Raw genomic sequence first — 20610 nt, 5'->3', positions numbered from 1 at the left:
AAGCAAACAAACAAATAGTCTATCACCCATGTATCTTTCCCCCACCTTCAGTTCTTCCTTTCCCCCCCCCCCGGCACCAACCCAAGAACTTTTGCGTCATCTCCCTTGGAACATGTGCATTGCACCTATCTTCTCCCCTAACCACCCTTCTTGTCACTCCGGAACTCATAACAAATATTTTCTTTTTTTTCCTCCTTTTTTGTATAAAAAAACATTTTCCCCCTTTTTTTCTAACAAGAGTGTAATTCTCACTTCTATAGTATTTACAGCCAATTATTCTCAAGATAATTTTCCTTTAATTTTGTTTAATAGGAACATAGGAAGTAGGAACAGGAATAGGCCAAAAATGGCCCATCGAACCTGCTCCGCCATTCGATATGATTATGGCTGATCTAATTTATGACCTAACTCCACCTACCTGCCTTTTCCCCATATCCCCTAATTCCTCTTATCATCTCCCTTAGGGGTTTTTTTTGGACCGACAGTCAAGGTATTTACATATTTGTGATATATAGGATTCTATCACCAATGTGTATATGTGTATATTGTTGTTTCGGATGGTTGTGTTTGGCAGAGAGTGTAGCCACGCCTACTGGCAGGTCTTAAAGGGTTGCTCCTAGCCAGACCCAGATTATTCTGGACTGGTCGACCTACATATGATACGTTCCAGTCTTCTAGTTAATAAAAGCCTTGGTTTGGATCAACAAGCCTTTGATTCTTTCGACGTGCACTACAATTTTATTAACTAGAAAGTTTTCAAGGGATAGAGCATATGCTGCGACCGGAACACCTTAACATCGATCTGCAGTCGGCTACAGCTCTGAATGACTTTAAGCACTGGGTGAGGTGTTTCGAAGCTTACCTACAACTTCCTGATCCTGCCGTGGTGGAGGACGGCCATTAACTACTAGTATTGATGTCTATGGTGTCCCTGAGAGTCCATGAGAGCATCCAGGATGCAGCCACTTATGCCACTGCCATGAAGGTGCTGCAAGGACTCTATGAGTGACTGATAAACAGGGTCTATGCCTGGTACAAACTAGCGACCAGGAGGCAACTGCTGGTGAGTCCTGTAGAGCTTATCTCCAAGCACTAAGGGCACTGGGCAGAGCCTGTCTCTGCACAGACAGAACTGCTGCTGAGACCACCGATGATCTCATTCGGGATACTTATGTGGTCGGGGTCCAATCAAATGAGATGAGACAGCGCCTGCTAGAGCATGGGGGAGAAAACTTAGAGGATGTGACCCAGATAACAGAGACAATGGAGGCTGAGGTCATAAGCATGGATACTTACTCTCTGGGCTGGACCCCATGTTATGAAATGAGTAGGATGCCCTCACTCAACTCTACTAACCCACGGCCCACCGACAGCTTGTCGGCCACCGCCAAACTGCCTGATGTGACCCTGAAATGCTACCTTTGCGGGAGGGACAAGCACAGGAGGTCCCAGTGTCTGGCGAGGAGAGCCAGGTGCCAGAAGTGCCTTAAAAATGGCCACTTTGCTATAGTCTGTTGCTCCAAAATGGCCACCGTCAAACACAGTGCCTCATGTGAGGCCCAACCATCACCCTCCCATCTCTTCTCCAGAGCTCTCATCCAATGAGAGTGAGGGCTCCATTGTGCGGCAGCGCCTGACGTCATGGGGCAAACACCGAGCGCAGAAGGTACCCTCCATCCTTGCCATGATGATGTTGGCCTGCTTGGACCTCCCACACAGAGCAATGACCGCCCAGGCCCTGGCCCCAACTTCAGCGACTGCTGCTGCCAACCTGAGAACTACTGCTGCCGCTAGAGTTGCCGCCGCTGCCAACCAGGGACCTGCCGCCACTATCGACGCCACCGATGCTGCCTACCAGGTACCTGCCGCCACTGCCGCCGCTACCACTGCCACCGACGCTGCTGGCCTAGTACCCGCTGCCTCTACCAACCTGGTATTAACCGCCGCTACTGCCAATGACTGCCTGACTGACCGCCCCACCGCCGACTGCAAGCAGCGACCCCCAGCACTTACCGTTGGCAGGCCGACACCCCAAGCAGGCTGCAGGCAGCAGCCCCAGCTACTCGATGCTGACAGCTCCAGCCTGACTGCTTCTGTGACGTCACCACGCACACAAAGTGCACTTCAGGCCCGACGCTGCGTGATGTCATCACGCAAGACTTCACTGTTCCCAGCATCAGTGAGCCTGGACCAGGACTGCCCCCCATCCTCTCACAAAAGGAATGGAACTGATTAAAGTGCATGGACACCATGCACCATTTGACTTGGGGGTCAACCGCGAGTTTTATCGGTTCAGTCCTGGCCCACCGTTGCGGACTGGTTATTCTCCCCACTGACCAGAAGACCCAAGACCAAATACAAAGGAATTTAAATTGGCCAATGGCAAGGTAGGCACTAATGGGTGGGGCAGGGCCAAACCTTGATTGGCAGGTGGTGTGTCTTTCGATCAGGTAGTGGGCAGTGCTATCATGTGGCATCCATGACCCTTCACAATACAATCCAGAACCTATAGGGATCGGTAGATACTGGATAAGTGAATTTTACGGTTGCTTGAGATTGTGTTGCGTGGATTGGAGAACTAATGGCTATTTTAAACTTCTGTATTTCTTAAACTATTTATTTTCTGCCATTTTATTTTTTGCCATGTCTTGAAGCTGCCAGTTGCTTGAATTCCAGATAACAAGGGTTTTAGTGCAGTTGTAAATTCACTTTATCACCTGAACTGCAAGTAGAGCATCACATCTCTGGGAACATCCATTCCAGATATTGATAAATTGGTCAGTTCTAGATGGGGTTAATACACATCCAATCTCACACCTTGTTCTGCAATTTTTGCTTGACGATAATCATAATTTTCATTATGATACACTTTGATTTGCCACCATCTTTCTGGTGTAATCTTAATACTGCAAACTGTATAAATTAATATACTATTTTCAGTCATGCATTGAATTTGGGATCTTATTAGACATCATAAATTTCATCGTAACAATGCCCGCTTAGTTTGCTTCCTAAGACTGACCATCTTTGTTTGCCTGCATCACTATTTTGTATCCTGACTATTTGCAAATCTGGTCATGACCTTATACAAAGGATATTAGTAAGTTAGAGGGATGCAGAGGAGATTTACCAGGATGTTGCTGGGACTAGAGGTCTTGAATTATCTTTGGCTTGGCTTCGTGGACGAAGATTTATGGAGAGGTAAAGTCCACGACAGCTGCAGGCTCGTTTGTGGCTGATGAATTATAGAGAGAGATTAAATAGCTGAATCTTTATTCCCAAAGCCCAGGAAGATGAAGAATGACGTTATTGACGTTTATAAAATCATGAGGGGCATGGATAAAGTGAATGATCACAGTTTTTCTCCCAGGAGAGATTATTCTAGAACTAAAGGGTTTAGGGTTAATCTGAGAGGAGAGAGATTTTGGAGGGACCATGCTAAGGTCTGAGATTTTCATCCATTTTGTCTGGAAAAGCTTTTCAGCATTCCTTTGCTACTGCCAGAGGGTAAGATAACTTCATTTTTGTCTGTGACTCCAGAAAGTTGTCTGACAATCTGAGGATGGCTTTCATTTTGTTCTACCAAGCATGAATAAATCAAACTGGAAGAAATATTTAATTTGGAATAGAATATAATAAATGTCCCATTAATAGATGTAATTGTGCTTTAAATAACAGCTGTGATTACTAGTGTTAATTGTACAGTAGTGATAGGAAAGCAGAAGATACAGAAATCTGAAGTCTGGCACTTCTAGATTAAGGACAGTTTTTTCCAATAGCTATTAGGTTCTTGAACCTCCCCTTACTTCCTTAACCATAAATTACTCCAAGTCTATCAAAAGATCTGTCTGCACTGTTAGCCCTTTTTTCACTGGCATCCCAGTTAATTGGCCTTGTAGTGTTCTGGTTAAAGAAGTCATTTTTGCTGTTCCTACTGGGCCACTTTTAACTGGGACACAACCTGCTTTCCCACTGACCACAAGTTATCCCCAGGGATAGGAGAGTCTACCTTCAACAATAGACCTGGGATGCAACTTGTCCTTTCTTTTTTCACTGAGTTAATTGGCACAACAAGGATATAAGGGTCAAGGCCGTCAATCCCTGGCTTGATTTTCCTTCATTTGATGCCGGCGTGTCGATTGATTTGCTTTTCCACTGGTCCCTTAGCCAGTAAATTAGCCATCAATTCTTGGAACAAGATTCCAGTGGAAAGGGGGCATCTGAAACATTACTTTTTTCTTTCACTAACTGCACTGTATTTACTTATGTATCCTTTTATATTTATTACCCCTTTTGCGAGTTGTCATGTTGTGGTAATTTAATTGGTCCATCTTACAAAACTGCAGCAAGGAAAAATATTGCTGCATTTGTACATAGTACTTATGTACAGTATATGATAAAGTCTCATCATCTCATCTCATCTGATCAGTGACCAGGTTGTATAACTTATATTGATAAGGCTTGATGAGTAAAAGCTTTCAGGTCATTTTCTTGTTTCTGACATCTGGCAGCACTCTCTGCTAAAGCGCACCAAGCACATCCAATTAACTGGAGTCACTAAGTTTGAGTGAAATTTGTGGAACAATAAAACTTGGTTTTGTTTTGCAGGTTCATTAGTGATGAGAATAGCTAATATAGACTGGGTTTGCATTCTTTTTTGCTGCTGTGCCCAAGCCAAAGCCATTTAGAACATCTATGAAGTAAGAGGTATAAAGTCACTTAAGTCACAACACACAAGGAATAAAGCTTTTATATGCAATTAAACTGATGTTTATTGCTCAGCGCATCTGAACATGATAAAATATTTATCAAAACTTGAAACAACAAAATACTAATACGGCAACAAATCAGTTAAATTAGTTCGTGGCCTGTTCAAAATAGAACGTATTAAATATTCAATTCTTTTTAAAAAAAAAGTCACTTAATTATATAAACCACTGTCAAAATTCTGATGACATTTAGCATATGCAAATTGACTATAATGCTTTTAATTTTCTGTTTGAAATGCAGTTCACTGAACCAATGTCAAAGCAACGGGTGTCATTTGGTTTGGGTACAGAATATTTTATCTGTAGGATCAAACTGTAAGCCTATGATTAATTTAGGAAATCTGGTTTGTGTTCCCTTTGGAGAAAAGTCCATTCTAATATTCTCAAATCCTCAAGAGCTGCAAAAAGGATGGCAGTGCCAAAGAAATCTGTAAAGTGTTAACTTAGCGCATCTCCATTTCATACAGTCTCTCACGTAGCTGCAGAGAACAAGACTGCTTAATCCCCAACTTAGAGCTATTGTACCAGAGAGATGGTTCTTTATTGTGATTATTGAATTGAAAATAATGTAGATTGATCATATACTTAAAGCTTGAATTATATTTATTCCTTATCAATTTATTTATGACTCTTTGTAGGACAAAAATTTTGATAGTACCTGTCAGTCTCCAGCGACTTGCTGCCTGTTCTACATGGGAAATTTTGATAGCTGACAAGGGAAATGAAAGTGTGGTCTCATTTTTATCTAATATCCACACTCCCATTTCCAACAGGAACTAAAAATGGGGAGTGTACATAATCACCCCCTGGCCTTCCCACACCCATGATCAGTCCTTATTTGAGCACAGAATGCCAAAGTCAATTTTAATGAGAAAAACCAGCACAATAAAGAATAAATCTAGAATTATCAGGCCTGTTGTGCATCAAAATGAGCTCATTTAATCTTGGATGAAACTCGAGACCAATTTAGCACATGAAACATTAATGCAACTGGATTTTTTTTGTTGTTGTCTGTTCTGCTACATTTTAGAAAGGAGGTAAAACCTTCATATTTTTTAAGATGAACCACCTATTGCAACATAGTACTTTTGTGTTGAGTTACAAAACAATGTGGTCAACTCTTTCTTCACCATCCTTCCCCACTTTCTTCAACTCTGCAACCCAAACTCTTTCTCTTTAAATGTGTTTAGTTTATTATTGTAGAGCGTATCGAAAGAACCAAAGACTTGTTGATCCAAACCAAGGCTTTTATTAACTAAAAGATTGGAGCATACCTTTAAGACCTGTCAGTAGGTGTGGCTACACTCTCAGCCAATCACAGTCATCCTACACTACCCTCTGTACATATGTACATATACACATTGGTGATAGAATCTGTACTATCACTAGAGGGAGGGCATCCTACTTACATCAGAGTGTGCGGTCCAGCCCCGAGAGTACATGTCCATACTTAAGACCGCAGCCTCAATCGTCTCTGTGATCCGGATCACGTCCTCTAGGTTTTCTCCCCCGTGCTCTAGCAGGCGCTGCCTCACCTTATTCGATCGAACCCCGGCCACATAGGCATCCCGAATCAGATCGTCTGTGGTCTCTGCAGCAGTCCTGTCTGTGCAGGCACAGTCCCTGCCCATTGCCCTTAGTGCCTGAATATAAGCTTTACAGGGCTCAATGGGCTGTTTCCTCCTTGTAGCAAGTTTGTACCGAGCATAGACCCTGTTCACTGGTCGCTCGTAGAGCCCTTTCAGCACCTTCACGGCTGCGGCGTAAGTGGTCGCGTCCTGGACACTCTGGTAGACTCTTGGGGACACCATAGTCATCAATATTAGTAGTCGACGGCTGTCCTCTATCATGGCAGGATCAGAGAGCTGTAAGTATGTTTCGAAGCACCTCACCCAGTGCTTAAAGTCATTCGAGGCTGTAGCTGACTGAGGGTTGATGTCGAGGTGTTCCAGCCATAGCATACACTCCATCCCTTCAAAATTTATTTTTAGTTAATAAAATTGTAATGCGTGTCGGAAGAACCAAAGACTTGTTGATCCAAACCAAAGCTTTTATTAACTAAAAGACTGGAGCATATCACAAGTAGGTCGACCAGTCCAGAATTACCTGGTCTGGCTAGGAGCAATCCTTTAAGACTTGCCAGTAGGTGTGGCTACACTCTCAGCCAATCACAGTCATCCTACACTACCCTCTGTACATATGTACATAGACACATTGGTGATAGAATCTGTACTATCACAATTATGTTTCCACAATTATGCTGTTCTCATCCTCTCTCAAATTCATCGTTGATGATTCATTCACTTCCTCCAAGTTTATGCTCAACTCACAAAACTGCACTTATCAATTGACCAGAGCCTTTCTCATCACATTTTTCTTGCCTTCTATTTCCACCTTATAGTTATCAAAAAAGCTCTGATTGGTTTAAAACATTGTCCTGTTTATTCTTATATCAAATTAAACAAAGAAAGATATAGTCTACATCTTGCTCTCTGAATCTCTGGTTAGTTTTGGGTCCAGAGCAATTATCTGGAAGCATTATGCCGAACCTATATTCTAAGGCTCTTGCACCTCATTTAAATCTGCCTGCTGTACCTTTTTCAAAAGTGCAGCTTTTTCAACATTTGAACTTCAGAAGGCTTCCTTGATAGCAGTGATCTTAATATAAATCCTATTGCATGGAACAACAATAGAGGAGGTAATCACAATATTGTTGATTTTGTTTTCACAGTCATGTATGTTTTTTGGTAAAGCATTTATTCTGAGTTGACTGCTGAAGAACTATGATTTTTTTGGAATATGTTATTTATCATTTTAATATTTTTAACTATCAACAATCATATCAAATGTAAACTTCAAGAAATCCTCCACTCCTCAAAATGTCTTATGAAACAGAGAAAGAACAAAGAAAAAGAAAAAAAATCATCCCATTGTCAGTGCATACAATAAAACACGTGGAGACATGATAATACTACAAGTCTACTGGCTAGGCAGTAGCAATCATAACTCTATAGCGCCAGTGAGGTAAATAAGGCTGCCAGATTTTTAGCAAGGTGTTATATCCTGTCCTGAGATTGTATGTAACCTTTTCAAGTGGGATGCAACTATTAATCTCCGAAGACCACTTATCCATGAGTGGATAGGGGTCAGACTTCCATGTTACCATTATGCATTGGCCACACATAAGGCAATTTCTGTGAATTTAAATTGAGAATTAGTTAGTAATCTACCAAGTGTGGAAAAATTGCCCACAAGACAAAGCTCTGGGTCTACTGGGAGGGTGACTCCGATGATCTCAGTTAGGGTATCACAGAGGTCATACCAACTGGGAGGGTGACTCTGATAATCTTAGTTAGGGTATCACAGAAGTCATACCAACTGGGAGGGTGACTCCCATGATCTTAGTTAGGGTAGCAACCTCCTTTGAAGAAGACCGCAGAGCCCACCTCACTGACAAAAGACAAAGGAGGAAAAACCCAACACCCAACCCCAACCAACCAATTTTCCCCTGCAACCGCTGCAACCGTGTCTGCCTGTCCCGCATCGGACTTGTCAGCCATAAACGAGCCTGCAGCTGACGTGGACATTTACCCCCTCCATAAATCTTCGTCCGCGAAGCCAAGCCAAAGACAAAGACAAGACCAGAAGGGCCTCACCTTCGTGCAAAGCCAGGTAGAATGTAAAAAGGAACCAACCTCTATACCACACCTAAAACATATCTCTGATAATACAGGTATTTATTGGTGTAATTTCTGTGGGGTGAGGTACAGTTGATGGGGAAAATTATAATGGACCAACCTATACCTGGCATTGATAGTAGCCATCAAACCTCCCTGTGACAGATCTAACCAGAGTTGTTTGTCAATTGTGTTTAGATCTGACTCCCTTCTCACCCTAGACTTGTGCAAACCTGGCTTTGGGCTCTCACTCATCAATAAAATGTACATACTAGAAATAAATTTATATACATTTCCTTCCTGAAATAGTTTTTCCTTTTCAGTGAAAGAATTTTGATTGATCAGGCTTGGATCTTTCAAGTATATTTTGCAGACCATCCTATTAACACTGGCCTTTGATGTGCCTGCATTACTGAAGTTGCAAGCTGCCTGCATAGCACACAAAACGAAACATTTTACTATCCCAGTATATATGACAATAAATAATTCAATCAAAATTCTAAACAACAATTTTACTATTATTTTTCACATCTCTATTTTTGTTAGAAAGGACACTCAGTATAAGCTTTATCTCAATAAGTTGTTTGAAATTTGACAAATTGCTGTTCAAAAATATTTGAAGAAATGGTATAATTGAAAATTATTAAAATACTATTGGAAATTGGATGCATTCACCAGGTTGATTCCAGAGATACAGAGTTAGCCTATGATGAGAGATTAAGTCGTCTGGACTGTACTTCCTGGAATTCAGAAGAATGAGAGGGGATTTTATAGAATCATATAAAATTATGAAATGAATAGATAAGATAGAGACAGGAAAGTTGTCTTCACTGGTAAGTGAAACTAGATTGAGGGGATATAGCCTCAAGATTCTGTAGACAAGGTTAGAATGGAGATGAGGAGGAACAATTTTTCACAGAGAGAAGTGAATCTGGAATTCACTTCCCAAGGAAGCAAAATCACTGCATCATAAATGATATTTAAAGGAGTTACACAAATTTTTTACTTCGTAGGGAAAAGGCAGGTGGATGGAGCTGAGTCAATGGCCAGATCAGCCATGATCTAATTGAATGGCAGGACTGCTTGAAGGGCCAGATGGGCCCCTCTTGCTCCTATTACATATGTTTTTATTTTGCATGGCTCATTTTTAATTATTTGATCAAGGAATGTAGATATTGCTGACGAAGCTGACATTTATAGTCCATTTCTATTTGTTCCTGGCATATTGTATCATTTTGGATTGAACATCCCAGAATAAAAAGTTTCATTTTGATGTAAATTGAACATTATGCATGCTACATATGTAATGACTTGTGGATGTTTTTCCAATCTTTCAGTGCAATGCAGCTTTACATGTTGGTATGTTATTTTACAGAAATAATATGAATGTGTAGTATAGCAGTAATGCTCAAACCATCCAAAAGAAAGAATAGTGCAAATGCTGGGTATGCTATTAAAACAAAAAAAAAACCTTGGAAATATTCTGCAGATTACAGTCAAGTTCAAACAAGAGGATATTGACTGGAAATATTAACATGTATTGCTTCCTATAGAGATGCAGTCTGACTTGCAACATTTTCTGTTTATAACTATTTTTATTGATAGAAATCATCTTACATGACCAACTTTGACATTTTTTTATATGAATTGAATGAATAGACACAAGTAGGTTTCTGATCTATCTCATTTGCTGACAATTTCAATAACAGAACCATATATAAAAAAAGCACTAAACCTTCCCCACCCCATAACCCTCTATTACTTTTTCATCCGTGTGTCTGTCAAAGAGTCTCTTAAATGACGCCATTGTTACGGCTTCTACCACCATCCCCAGCAAGGCATTCCAGGCACCCACAACTCTCTGTGCAAAAAAAAAATCCCTGATGTCTTCCCTTAACTTTGTACATATGGCCTCTGGTATTTGCTGATCCTGCCCTAGGAACAGATGCTGGCTACCCACCTTATATATGCCTCTCATAATCTTGTTGTCCTCTATTATGTCTCTCATCCTTCTATGCTCCAAAGTGAAAAGCCCCAGCTCTGCAAACCTTGCATCATAAGACTTGTTTCTCAATCCAGGCAACATCCTGGTAAATCTCCTCTACATGCTCTCCATAGTTTCCACATCTTTCCTATAATGAGGTCACCAGAACTGAACACAATACTCTAATTATTGTCTTACCAAAGATTTGTAGAGTTGTAGCATGACCTCTCTACACCTAAATTGAATCCCCCTATTAATGCTCCCCCATCAAGAGGTCTGCTACCTGACCAGGTTCATTCCCCAGAACCAGATCCATACTGGGTCAGGAATCCTTCTTGGACACACCTGACAAATTCAGCCCCATCTACCCCTCTTGCAGTCAGGAGGTACCAATCAACATTAGGGAGGTTGAAATCACCCATACCTCCTTGTATATCATTCACTATTCCAAAAGCTCCTCTTTGGAGTCCTCTTTGGTGGCCTATAGATCACTCCCAGCACAGTGATAGCTCCCTTCCTATTTATGACTTCCACCCACACCGATTCATTGGTCATTCCCTCTGCAGTGGTCATTCCCTCTGCAGCGCCCTCCCTTTCTATAGCCGTGATACTATCGCTACTCCCTCCTTTTTCTACATCCCATTGTATTCTTTTTAAAATACCTAAACCCAAGTACCTGCAGCAATCTTGCCCTTCCTCCAGCCAAGTTGCAGTAATGGCCACAACATTGGAGTTATCCTCTTACTGATCCCCTTTATTCCTAATACTCCTACCATTGAAATAGACATATTTCAAACCCTCTAATTGGCTACCTTTACATTTTCTCTCCTGCAATGGTGATGGAGTTTTTGACTAATTATAGCAATCATTCTTTACCAATGTGAGATGAAGGAACTTATAAAAAGAAGTTTGTGAACTATAGGCCTAATAACACCTGTTAATTCCAAGTGTATATTGTCTTTAATATAATATCCCACAGATTAATTGAACACTGTATTTCAAAGTAATAATTTCCAAAGACATTTTAATTGGAATGAATTAATAACATTTCTTTCCATTATTGCCTAGAAGCAAACTCCATGGTTGCACTTGTTCACTAAGATAATAGTGTAGGGTTTGACTGCTTTCACCAGGCAGAAGAACAATAAGGAGGAAAATTAACATCTCTGATTTTTTTTTCCTTTTGACACTGTATAATTTGAGAAGACAAGTAAAATACTTGCAGGAAGGCAACTGGGTCCCCTCGTGTATATAAATCATGTTCAATTATGTTATCAGGCGTAGTTTCAAACGGAGATCTAAGTTAGGGTTTATGAAAACAGGGTAATTGAAGGGGAATAATGGGTGGTGGTGTGGTCTCCTAGGTAAAATATGTCAGGAATAAAAACATAAAATGCTAGAAGTATTTAGCAGGTCAAGCTGCATTTATTTATCTCATTGTTATGAATCCATGATTGCATTCAGAGCCATTTCTGTTTGTGTGTGACCATACCCACGGATCTCCAGCTATGGTTTTGTGATGCAGGTTCCTATCCTTTTGGTCGTGGGCCCCTGGCTAGGTTGTAATTTTTTTCTAAATGATGGGCAAGAATATGCAATTGATTATTTACATGAGGCCGGTTTAAATTGACACAGACCTTTACATTCCTACAACATTGTAGCCTTGTTAATTTTCCCCAAAATTGTTCTCTGCTCCTGTCAAGTAAGCTTCAAGGCTTGAAAATGGGTAATAAAATACAACATTGTCAATTTTGGTATATAATATCTAAAGTACAATATTGAAAAAAATTAGGGCCTAATGATAAGTGTCTTGAATTTCCTACTTCATATTTTTTTCTCTCAGGTTGGAACGTTAAGATTTTGTGGCACCACAGAATTTGCCAGTGGCCAATGGGCAGGGATCGAGCTGGATGAACCAGAGGGGAAGAATGATGGAAGTATCTGTGGCATTCAGTACTTCAGCTGCCCTGTGAAATATGGTATGGTCATCCCTTATCTATGTTCTTGGAGTGATATTACGTTGCTCTTTTCTGATGAGCTTTCTTATAATAATTATTGTTAATTTCCTGACTGGGAGATCAGATATAACAATGAGTTCAGGAGAGAGGGATTAGCTATGTGATTGCTTAGTTAATCTAACATTAACTGTGTGAATATTTTTAAAAGTCTAGATTTTAAAGTAAAAAAATCTAGCATTTAGAAATGAAGACAGTAAATATTTGGTGATTATAACCATATTTTGTTTGGTAAATTGACAACTTATAAACAGGTTTGCCACACAGAAACAATTCACAAGTTCACAAGTTAAAGGAGCAGAAGCAGGCCATTAGACCCATCGAGCCTGTTCCGTGAATCTACATAAAGCTGAATTATGCTCACACCTAGTTCCAATTTCTAGCCTTTTCCTCATATCCCTTGTTACCCTTACTAATGAGGTGCTTATCCATTTCCTGTTTAAATACTCCCAGTGATCTGGCCTCCACTGCTTTGTGCGGGAGTGAGTTCCCCTGATCCATGACACTCTGACTAAAGAAGTTCTTCCTCCTCTCTGTTTTAATTGGATAACTTTTAATTTTAAGACTATGACCCCTTTTCCTCGATTCACCCATCAAGGGAAACATCTTATCCACATTCACTCTATCAAAATCTTTCAATATTTGAAATGTCTCTATGGGGGGACCCCCCCCCCCCCATTCTCCTATACTCCATCAAATACAACCCAAGAGCTGTCAAACACTCCCCATACACCAGGCCCTGCATTCCAGAAATCATTCTAGTAAATCTTCTCTGCACCCTCTCCCAGCAACATCCCATCTTTTTTAAGATAGGGGCCAAAAACTGTACACAGTACTCTAGATGGGGTCTCACCAGTGCCCCATAGAGTCTCATTAACACCTCTCTACTTTTATATACTATTCCTCTTGAAATGAATGCCAGCTCAGCATTAGCCTTCTTCACTACCAATCCCACTTGGGTATTACCTTTCAGATTACTCTGCACAAGGACGCCCAGGTCTCTTTGCACCTCCGAGGATTGAATTTTCCCCCCACCCAAATAGTACTCTGCCTGTCTATTTCCACTGCCAAAATGTACAATTCTGGCACCTCCTTGTGATTTGAGGATTTTGGCTAAAGAGTTTCCTGAAAGTGCGGTGATTCAGCTGCTAATTTTTAACCTTGCTGCATTTTCTGTACTGAAAGGCTTCAAATGGATATAGATAAACTGGTTGACTGAGCAATCACATAGTTGATGGAGTGATGAAGTACAATGTGGAAAAATGAGAGCTTATAATTTAGGAGGAAAAAGAATGAGGGATTGGGAAGTGTGGACCTTCAAAGGGTCCTTGATATACTTCTGAATAAATTATTGAAAGCTGGCAACAGATGCAGTGGGGAGTTAGGCAAAAATGGTACTTTGGTCTTTATTGGTAAAGGATTTGAGTAAAGATGTGAAAATAAAATTACATCCGGCCTCTGTGATACCACATCCAAAGCATTGCAGACAATTTTTAAGATGTATTATTAAAAGAAGAGGTGCAGCAAAGATTCACCAGTCTGATTTCTACGTTGGCAGGGCAGTCGTATAAAGGGAGAATGAGTAAGCGTATGCTTTGACAAAAATAGGTTACTTCACTGAAATGTAAAAATTAGAGTGTCCAGTAACAGGGAGAATGTTTCCCTTAGTGAGAATCTGAACAAGGGGTCATGGTCTCAAAATAAGGAGTGACTGAAATGAAAATAAATTTGATTGAAAATGAAAAGAAATTTCCTTCATTTAAGGGGTAGTCAGACTTTGGAATTTTCTACCTAAGATGATGGTGGATGTCCAGTCACTGATTTTGTTTAAAACCAAAATTGATATTTAGGTATTGGAGGGAGATGGGGAATGTGCAGAAAAATTAACCATGACCCTGTTGAATGGAAGAAAAGGTGCAAGACATCAAGAACTTCTGCTGGAAGTCCTTATTTTCTTTTATTTTCCCTTTTAAAGCCTTTGCAAAGAAAATATTCCCTTAGAGAATAAGATGTAGGTAGATGGAATTTATTGATAGTTATTTGAAGTAATGTTAATACAGAACTACAGTAAAACAGCCCCCATATTTGACACCTATGGGGATCAGTAGATGCTGGATAAGTGAATATTCCAGTTGCTTGAGACTGACTGTTGTGTGATTGGCAATCCTACCACTAGGGGACATTGTTTAAAATGTTTCTATTTTTTACCTTTTGATTTTCTGCAATTTTTATTTGCTGGCTGCTTGAATTCTGGATAATGAGGATTTTTACCATATTTTGGTCAGAAAGTTTTTAAAATAGTTTATTGTTTGTTTCCAGGAATCTTTGCACCGCTCTCTAGGGTTAGCAAAATACCCACAGAAAAAAAGAGATTAACCAGGGCTTCATCAATTAAAACATTAACTCCTGTTCGATCTCAAAAAATGGACTTGTCACATGTTACATCAAAAGTGAACACAGGTAGGCAGAAAAATAAATAAAATTAAGCATTTCAAGAATTTCTTGCTTTTCTTCAGTTTTGATGAAGATTAGAATTTTCTTATTCTTTTGTGATAATTTATTGGGTCACTGTCAGGGTCAGACAAGATTGAGTAAAAAATGTACATCTTTTTCAAATGCTATTATTAGCTACTTATTTTTGAATGGATGGTTTAAGGAAGAAATTTGAGAGCTAGGAGTCTAGAAAATTGAAGCTGTTAATGGTGTGGTCAGATCAGATTTTGAATTAGCCTATATTTGAAATAGTAGAGAAGATTATTGAGATTTGGAATGAAGAAGTCTCAGTAGGAATTGAGGACAAGATGAGAAATCAATATTTCTCTGTTAGAGATGCAGTATCTGCACTTAAAAATGCCAGGTGTGTTTCAAATTTATTAACAACTTAGAGGCTTTGATTATAGTTCAGAGCTTGAAAGCAGCCATTTTCTGGGTATAATAATATAGTGGTAAAGTTACTGGATGGAGCATTAATCCAGTCACATCAGTTTGAACTGAACTATGGAGGATGTGAAATTTAAATTTAAGTATTAAATGAAGAATGTGGAAATTAAAATTCAGATGAAACTACAAGATTGTCATTGATAACCATTTGGTTCATTGATGTTCTTCAGGGAAGGTCATCTGCAAGCCTTACCAAGTCTGGCTTATTCATGACTTCAGGCCCACCAATTTGGTTCATTCTTAACTATTTTCTCAGTTCAGGGGCAATTGGGAATGGACAATAAACATGGATGTTCACATTCTGTGAATGAAAAAAATCACTTGAATACTGAGATTATCTTTATTTTTGTAATTCCTAGTTACAATATTGCTAAGCAGTAAATACACCTCAATGGTGTTTCTCCAAAATTACAGGCTCAGATTTGAGCTGAGGATTACTTAGATTGAAAACTGTATTAAATTTATTGAACACATTTTTCCATTGGGTACTGCATATGTAATTCTGTTTTTTTATTTTAAAATGTGTATATGGAATTCTGTGTTTGAGTAACTTATGGAACTGTTTCATATGGAGGAACAGCTGCTGTAATGGCAGCTCTGCTGCTGGTGTGGATTCAGGATAGCGGAGAGCAGAAATCCGAAGATTTGAACGCCCAATCCTAATGCTGACGGCTCTGTACAGGCTTTAAATGGCTTGTTAAAGGAGCCGACATTGTTTGCACGTAAAATCCTGCAACCATGAAGTCTTTGCCCAAGATGGACATGGCCATAAGGGGCTTCAGACTCCAGGGATTAACAAGCTGGCACAGGGCACTAGAAATGGGGAGAATTATCCTCATCAAGAAAGAGGAGCAAGGAAGATGGTGACCACAGCAGCTAACCAATGAGATGCCCAGCAGCTGAAGGACTCGACAGGACAGTGACCAAAGCAGCAGACCAATGAGGGGCTCAGCGTTTGAGGGACCCACACATGCTGCGATGACTTACTGTTGGTGAACTTGCGTGGGCTGTAGGCTGCTCGTATTTGAGCTGGGATTCGAGAGAAGGTGGGGGCAAGAAGGACATCCGAAGGGCCTCAGGTGCAGAAAGCTTCCTGATTGTGTCAGAGGTTTGGATCTGGAGCTCAGGTTGTCGATGGATCGAACAAGAGTCTGTGTAGACGTAGAGGCTGCAGGATCATTGGAGGTGAATGCATGAACACTCAGTGATACTGAAGGGCTTCTTTTTGCTTCTCTTTCCTGCAGGAAAAATGAGCTGCAATGTTTGTGCTGTCATGTATGTGCCCTGACAATAAATCTGAATCTAAATCTGAATCTCATGGATTCATATATCATCACTTAGCAATAAATTAATTGCAGGATTTGTTTGCAATTTTCCCTGCATGGAAAATTTACTCAAAGTTAAGTACAAAAGTAAAACAGCAATACCAAAGTTTTTTTTAAATGATATTTAAAATACTTTAAGGATATTATGGTAAGTTGTTTGATCTTTGATGTTCTTCTGAGAAAATGGTATTAGTAAAGGAGTAAAATTTTATTGCCTCTCACGTTATTTTTGATTGGTGAATAAATTGACAATGTTGGACATGTTTGTTGTAAGAAAGCATAAAAACATTAGAGGGAGAAAAGATGATGACTGTCAAAAATAATCGGTGAATGTTATTCTGCAGGGACAATTAAGTGAACTGCTATGAGGATGAACCATCCGTGGATAACTTTCTGACCTTCAAATGTGGCATGTATTTCACATGGATTATGAAAGAAAATATTAGCATACATAAAAGGCTTAGCTGTCTCATCAGAGCCCTGCTCTGATGCTTGAATGCTTAGACATCCTTTAATGTCTTGGTTCCTCCAGCCATTTATGTAAATTTTTATTTTTGAATATTACTAAGTAAATTAAAAGTATTTTGAATATTTGCATTATTCTCCCATTTAGTGACACATGCACATGCCAACTTACTTTTCAATTATTTGATGTTGTAAATTGTAGTTTTAATTTGCTAGGATTAAACATCAAACTGGAATTGGAAATCTGTATGATTCCATATTTAAAAGATTTAAAGAAGTAATCAATGACATGCAAAGTTCAACACAGGAAATTATACAAACATGTGACATATTCAACCAAATGATGTCATGGCCTTTGTCATGGTCACCATTAAATGAAGTGGTCTGGACCATTAGATTCAATTAATACTTTATCTATGTTGTATTGTCAACCATACCTTTCAAATATCCTGCTCGAATGAAATTGCCCCAGGATTACACCATTATTAATCAAATCCTACCGCTGTCTGGAAGAAGGTGGTTAAATGAAATAAAGTGTCCCGATGTGTTGAATGTACACCTGTGCAATTCTCACTGGCTCCTCAGAGTCACTTTTCTCTTTTCTGTGCTGATGGTCACCTCACTGTCCTCTTTCACAGCTCTACACACCACCTGGTTATAATTTTTTCACTAATCCTGGCACCACCAACGTTACTTACATGCCAAAATCAGGGATAATTTTTTCCCAAAAGATTGATGTCCATCTGTGTTCCTTATGTGCTCCTTCACCTCCGAATTTCGAATCCCCAGTCATCCATGCCAGCTGCCAGGCTCTGTCCTCAAAGGCTCCGAGTATTGGCTTTTGCTGTCAATATTAGCGAGCTGGCAAAATAATAGGATCCTCCCATTAAATTTGATGTGACCTCCATGTCCCTAAACACAAAGCTATTTTCAGTCTTTTCTTGCCTGTTCAAGGTCATATTTTTCAAATATCCAACTTCAGCATTTAACCTGGCATAGCTAGTTATTTGCTGGTTTGCATCTCTTAAAACACCGTGCATTATGAAGTATAAATCAATGACTGTGAGCATTCTTGACTTGGAGGCCAGAGTCAGCTGAACTATTAAGCATTATCAATTAAATGAATCAAAGGTCCAGGAGATATCATGTGCATTTTGCCAATTACAAATCTGTTCACCTGAACCAGAAATATTTGTCAGGTATAAAGCTGCATAGTTCCTCAGTAAGAGAAACTAATGGAATTATATGACATTCAATGTATGGTTCTTTTCTATTATCTACTCACACAACTTGAAACATCTTTGCATCCTCCTTCTAACTCATATCTAGTTTAGTATCATCATAAAACTTGGAAATACTGTATTTGGTCTCTATGGATAAATCTGTGATGTAGATTGGGAATAAAATGCAGTTCAAATACTGTGGACCATGACTCACAGCCTGTCAATCTATATCATTCTCCTTTCATTCTTTGTTTTCACCTGATAATCACTTACTGATTCATAGCAATGTATTACCGCACAAATATGTGGGTTGTAACCTTTTGAACCAACTGTCTGTGATGGATTGATGTTGAATGCAAAATTGATTGGTGTTTTCTGGCATTATATTGTTTGCAGGCCTTGATTTGGTATCTCTATTTCCATTTCTTCCTCAGGCTCCTCCATCTTATAGCCATTCTTATTGAGAGCCTTCTGAAAATCCAAAAGTGCCATATTCACAGCAGATTCTACCAATTAGGGATCTCTATCTCCTATACATTGTGCACTTAACTTTTCACTCACCACCTATCAACTGAGGAGTGCTATTAATTAAAGGGATTCCATCTCTCATTATCTAGCTGATGGATGACCATACAAAACACCTCATGAGAGTCAGTGTTTGGTATCTCAGCAGCTTTACAGTATCTCCAATCTGCTGCCCTACTGTTTTTGAGTCACCGTAACAAACAAAAGGGTGAAGTGGCCTGTGGAAGAGGCAGGAGGAAAGCAACTAAGCCACTTCCTGCAAACAGCCCAGAAGATTGTCATGTCAGAATACACCAATCCAATTTTGCAGACAAAGTTTGTATATTTGTCCATTATATCTAGTACAGTGAGAAGGATTTTTCAGCAAGCAGTCCAAAAGAGCACAATTTGCAGAGTTCCAATGAAAAGAAAGGTCAATGAGTCCCAAGCAAGGTTCTTCTTTGGCTTGGCTTCGCGGACGAAGATTTATGGAGGGGGGTAAAAGTCCACGTCTGCTGCAGGCTCGTTGGTGGCTGACAAGTCCGATGCGGGACAGGCAGACGCGGTTGCAGGGGAAAATTGGTGGGTTGGGGTTGGGTGTTGGGTTTTTCCTCCCTTGCCTTTTGTCGGTGAGGTGGGCTCTGCGGTCTTCTTCAAAGGAGGTTGCTGCCCGCCGAACTGTGAGGCGCCCAGATGCACGGTTGGAGGCGAGATCAGCCCACTGGCGGTGGTCATTGTGGCAGGCACCAAGAGATTTCTTTAGGCAGTTCTTGTACCTTTTCTTTGGTGCACCTCTGTCACGGTGGCCAGTGGAGAGCTCGCCATAGAACACGATCTTGGGAAGGCGAGAGTCCTCCATTCTGGAGACGTGACCCACCCAGCTCAGCTGGATCTTCAGCAGCGTGGACTCGATGCTGTCGACCTCTGCCATCTCGAGTACTTCGACGTTAGGGATGAAAGCGCTCCAATGGATGTTGAGGATGGAGCGGAGACAACGCTGGTGGAAGCGTTCTAGGAGCCGTAGGTGATGCCGGTAGAGGACCCTTGATTCGGAGCCGAACAGGAGTGTGGGTATGACAACGACTCTGGATACGCTTATTTTTGTGAGGTTTTTCAGTTGGTTGTTTTTCCAGACTCTTTTGTGTAGTCTTCCAAAGGTGCTATTTGCCTTGGCGAGTCTGTTATCTATCTCATTGTTGATCCTTGCATCTGATGAAATGGTGCAGCCGAGATAGGTAAACTTGTTGACCTTTTTGAGTTTTGTGTGCCCGATGGAGATGTGGGGGGGCTGGTAGTCATGGTGGGGAGCTGGCTGATGGAGGACCTCAGTTTTCTTCAGGCTGACTTCCAGGCCAAACATTTTGGCAGTTTCCGCAAAGCAGGATGTCAAGCGCTGAAGAGCTGGCTCTGAATGGGCAACTAAAGCGGCATCGTCTGCAAAGAATAGTTCACGGACAAGTTTCTCTTGTGTCTTGGTGTGAGCTTGCAGGCGCCTCAGATTGAAGAGACTGCCATCCGTGCGGTACCGGATGTAAACAGCATCTTCATTGTTGGGGTGTTTCATGATGGCAATGTTATGGGTTAATTGAAGAGGCTGTGGGGAAGAAATTGTGTGTTTCATACTCTTGAGCCATCTCCCCGGTGGAGGAAGGAGGGAAGAGAATGTGTCTGGGGTATGATGTTTCCTTTAGTATGTTGGGTGCTGTTC

The 20610-nt window shown here is 40.5% G+C and overlaps 1 protein-coding gene across 10 annotated transcripts in view; it reads left to right on the top strand.

Annotated features, from left to right (window-relative positions):
* The window catches only part of LOC138760434 (CAP-Gly domain-containing linker protein 4), a 396307-nt gene that overhangs the window by 205632 nt on the left and 170065 nt on the right, over positions 1–20610 (top strand). For 9 of the 10 annotated variants that reach the window (XR_011355597.1, XM_069931024.1, XM_069931023.1 and 6 more), the window contains 2 exons: positions 12274–12409; positions 14765–14905. Coding sequence is in view for 9 of the 10 variants with exons in the window: in XM_069931024.1 (XP_069787125.1) it covers positions 12274–12409; positions 14765–14905 (277 nt within the window). In the remaining variant the exon portion in view is untranslated. Of the gene's footprint in view, positions 1–12273; positions 12410–14764; positions 14906–17054; positions 17304–20610 lie in introns of those variants that run through there. The other variant, XM_069931025.1, reaches the window with a different exon arrangement.

This window comes from Narcine bancroftii, chromosome 4, assembly GCF_036971445.1.
Source record: "Narcine bancroftii isolate sNarBan1 chromosome 4, sNarBan1.hap1, whole genome shotgun sequence".
Taxonomy (NCBI): Eukaryota; Metazoa; Chordata; class Chondrichthyes; order Torpediniformes; family Narcinidae; genus Narcine; species Narcine bancroftii.
The sequence above is the reverse complement of the archived record's forward strand: the minus strand, read 5'-3'. Positions and strand labels throughout refer to the sequence as shown.